Source organism: Diaphorina citri, unplaced genomic scaffold (assembly GCF_000475195.1).
Source record: "Diaphorina citri unplaced genomic scaffold, Diaci psyllid genome assembly version 1.1 scaffold10766, whole genome shotgun sequence".
Classification (NCBI taxonomy): Eukaryota; Metazoa; Arthropoda; class Insecta; order Hemiptera; family Psyllidae; genus Diaphorina; species Diaphorina citri.
Window position 1 is genome coordinate 1 of NW_007388140.1, and position 4,194 is coordinate 4,194.

General features: G+C 44.7%; 2 protein-coding genes across 2 annotated transcripts in view; both read left to right on the top strand.

The window, feature by feature from the left end:
- Positions 1 to 651: 651 nt before the first annotated feature.
- LOC103522736 lies at positions 652 to 2,363 on the top strand (the record flags this gene model as incomplete). Its single annotated transcript, XM_008487829.2, has 3 exons — positions 652 to 883; positions 1,136 to 1,307; positions 1,804 to 2,363. Coding segments are annotated over 3 exons (700 nt in total), but the record flags the coding sequence as incomplete, so codon positions are not given.
- Positions 2,364 to 2,605: 242 nt separating this feature from the next.
- Positions 2,606 to 4,194, top strand: part of LOC103522737 — a gene marked incomplete at its 3' end in the record, with an annotated part of 8,120 nt that continues 6,531 nt past the window's right edge. The window contains exon 1 of the mRNA XM_008487831.2: positions 2,606 to 2,814. Within this exon, the coding sequence (XP_008486053.2) occupies positions 2,606 to 2,814 (209 nt within the window). The remainder of the gene's footprint in view (positions 2,815 to 4,194) is intronic.

A 4,194-nucleotide genomic window follows, 5' to 3' on the forward strand; every position in this document is an offset into this window, starting at 1 on the left:
TATCCTGAACAGAGAACGTTGGTTCTCGGAATTGCCGGCTTTCTTCCAGATTTCGGGACGATAAGACCTTAGCAGTTAGAGTTCCCTCTGTCAAACCTCTTAAAAATGCCAGCCTAGTTAGCTTAGTTGGTATTGCGTCTGCCTTGTAAGCGCTAGGCCGCAGGTTCGATTCCCGCCCGGGGCGGATATTATCCTGATGAGATAATGTTCGTTCTCGGAACGGCTGGCTTTCTCCTATCCTGTCTTCCTTCTCTCTTCGATTCGGGACGATAAGACCATAGCAGTTACATAGTTCCCTCTGTCAAACCTCTTTTTTTTAAAAAAAAACCTCTTAAAAAAAAGTTCAATTCTCAAAGTAAAAATGTTTAACCCTTTCCATTTCCCAATCTGAATTGTCCACAGCCGCACAACAATTCACAGGAGCTGAAGACCTATGTAGGCGAGCTAGAAGCAATTTTCTTTTTTTCAACTTTCTTTAATATAATGTTCTGTCTATTTTTTTGTTGAGATGTACCCCCCATTCGTAGAATACATACAAGAATATGTGTTCCGTTCTAAATGGGGGCGAAATTGTTTTGATAATAATTATGTATTTTTTTAATTATTTATGCTTGGATTATGTGTTTAAAAATGTTCATGTTATTTTTTAAGGTTCATGGAGATCATCAACAAGGACCGCGTAGGAGCGGATAGGTTTAACAGCAGTGAGGTGTTCCAGCTGCTGCGGGAAAATTATGGGGTGACGGACACTCAAGCAGTGGCGGACACTCAAGCAGTGACGGAAGAAGTGATGGAGGGAGTGGCGGATGCCGCAACGGCGGAACCGATCAAGATTGAGGAAATTCGAGACGAGGCAGGAGACGGGAAAGTGTTCAAAGGAAAGGTAAGGGAAACTAGTGTCCATTTCTCCGTTTTATCTTGGGCCAGCCACTCACTACCAGGTAGGTAGACCTGATCAGGTGTACCTGTCGTCAGGTCTACCTGTGAGTGAGTGGATGCCCTAACACGAGATAAGGTTCGAGCCTCAACTAATACATACCTCCAGTCTGTACAAAGTAAAAGTCTTAAAAAAAAGTTCAATTCTCAAAGTAAAATTGTTTAACCCTTTCCATTTCCCAATCTGAATTGTCCACAGCCGCACAACAATTCACAGGAGCTGAAGACCTATGTAGGCGAGCTGTTTGCGACCCCGAGGTACGCGGGCGGCACAACAGAATGTACGGTGTGCAGGTTTCATCATCCTACACCCCGGGACCCCGTGTTCTTCAGTCAGTTCTATGTCCTACCAACCACGGAGTCCGAACAAGGTAAGTCCAACAGCCTGTTCACAATGCACACCTGTTCACAGTTCACACCTGTTCAATGCCTGTTCACAGTTCACGCCTGTTCAATGCCTGTTCACAATGCACGAACTTTTCATTTTTACGTATTTTTCATGCTCTAAAGTTCAATTTTTCCGAATTTTACTTCGTTGGCAATGTCAACTAATTCATTTCTATACGCCTTCGTCTTATTTCAAGGGGAAAAAAATTATTTCCGTGCAATGTGAACAGGCTGTAAGATATCCTGACAACATTGATGGTCAGGTATTGTTGTCAGGGTGGTCCCATAAGGAACGGATCTGGGCAGTCGCATACTGCTGGCTAATCCCGGCCCCCCACTCGGGCTGGGTCAGATGTAAGGAGGCGGGTAGCATGTCACCGAATGTAGGGTGTTTCACCCCTGGTCACTAAAAACCTCAACAGGAATACATATTTCGATTCTATTCTAAACCCACGTTTTTCCCTTCCTTTTTCCTTTCAGACTACTACGACCAGATCGTGGGCAACCGGTCGGGGGAGTCCCTCCCGTCCGAGGAGAAGAAACGCGGCCTGCGAATCCCCAAGTGGCTGCAGCGGGACTGCGACAAATACCGCGACCTCCCCATGCCTAGCGGCGAGCTGCTGAAAAATCTATCGCGCGGCATTTTCGACAGCCGCTCCGGCGAAAATGACACGTCAGAGTTCAAGTCGGACTATTATGGGTCTTGCGATTACCGGAGCCAGACGCTTGAGACCGGAGAGGACCCGTGGGGCAGCTCGTGCGAAGATCGGATGTGATCGGGAGAGGTCGGATTTGGTCGGAAGAGGTCGGGAGGTTTCGTTTTGATCGGAGGTGTTGTGGAAGATTGTGGAGTAGAAGAAAACATTGTAATCATTTGTAAAATTAGAGAGAGTTTATTTTATTTTTATTGTGAGAAGCTGAGAAGTGAACTGAATTACTAGTTTACCCTTTTCCAAAACTCTTTTCCCCTATTTTGGCACCTGTACTAAACCATAGGAAAGATGGCGAGATGGCGCGCCATCGGAATCGTTTTCGTTTCCGAAAGGAAAATACAACTACCTACTGTACTCGTATATCATACGAAGAACCCTGTTCCATAAGAGATTAAAATAAAAGGCTTTATGCATAAATGTACCCTCATCCGATACTCCGATAATACGAACGGGAGGTTTTAAAGACTCAGCAAGGATTTCATTCTTTTTACTTCCTTTTTTACTTCCGAGCTTCTCTCCCCCTCGTCTGCGAGAGCCGGAGGGATTTATGTCGGGCAACTAAGAATGAGATGAGTCCAGGCATACCCCCAGCACTAAAAGGGAAGAAACTAGTCGCGGACGAGACGCGAAAGAGAGCGCCGGAGGTGTTCAATCGCGCGATAGAGGAATTAGAAGAGAAGTACGCGCAAAGTAAAACAGGTCGTAAAAACCGCGCGGGCGCCACAAACCTTAAAGAGAAAGCGGACGACGAGCGCAACCAACCCGCGCCCCTAAATGCGTAACGCGCTGCTGTTCCTCGAAACCTTTGTTGCCGTGCGCCGCACCTCAAAGAACGGCTGACCAAAAGCCTAGGCTAAAAACGCTCAGAGATAGCAGTTTGAAAACCCTTGAAATGGATAACCTCTAAAGCTTAAAGCCGGCGTTCTTCGGGAAGAATCCGGACAGGTGACCAGGGATGAAAAATCTTGCAGAGAACTGAACCCGACAGTAAAGCTGGCAGAAACTTTTTTTTTTCTCTTCTCTCTCTTCTCTTCTTTTTCTTTTTACCCTCATCTCTACCTCGAGCTTTTAAAGTTTTAACTTTGCGACAACCTTACAGCTCGTCGTGTGGCCACGCGTCGTTATCGTCTCACAAGGTCGTGGGCAAGGTCCACCTTAGTGACTTCAATTCGAGGCAAGGATACCAGATCATAGGCCCATAGGACTGGTACGACCGAAAAGGGTCGGCTTAAACCGACCACAACCTCCCCTGTCTATCCAATCGATTGTGGCTAGAGTGGCCAGTAATGGCCAGCAATTAGTAAACTCACACAGGTGGTCGTTGAGTTAAACTTTAAATAATAAAATTGGACTCCCATTCACATGGTAATAAGCCCCCGGGTTAGATTTTTTGCACTGGTAAATAGCGGGTGGACACTCCGCAGATGCGGTGTATTCAGACTTGACTGCTTGAAAGTTCTAGTTAAGTAAGTTTTCTTTCCGAATTTCTTACGATAGCTTGGTCACCATAATGTTTTAACATCAGTATTTTTTGGTTTTTAATCTTTTTATTACCAACCGTCCACCCGGTTATTTACCATGTGAAGTGTAATGGGATATAGTTTTTATACTTGTACTATGAATTTTACAGTTTATTTTTAATGTTAGTGGCTTGCTTCATTTTGTGGTGTTGATTTATTTATTTAATTGCAATTCCGAGAATAGTTCCCTTTTTTTTTGTTTTTTTAGTTTTCTGTTGTCTCGTTTGAAAATATCTTTTTGGGCCTTTAAGAAGTGTATCACCATCGTATACTGTCGCTCCGCACAGCTCTTGTTTGACTGGATAGTCGTCCCACGGTAGATCAGGCCTTACGTACACGTGGATATTTAGTCACCGTCTCTGGGTTCTATATTTAGGTCTCCGCACAGCGTTCTACAAGTTTTCCCCTTGATTTGATTGAATGAATGAATATTTTTATTATTATTTTATCGTTTCAAACTCAACCTTCCGTAGGTGAGCATTTTCAAGATACCGGGTTTTGGTTGTACAGTCTCGGTTTGTGGTATCGATCCCCGACTAATTACTCCGACTGCTGTCTACTGCTAAGGCAGACTTGCACCCTTTTCCCGCTTCTTTTTTCTCTGATGATCAAACACGCTAACTGATCATGACTATGTG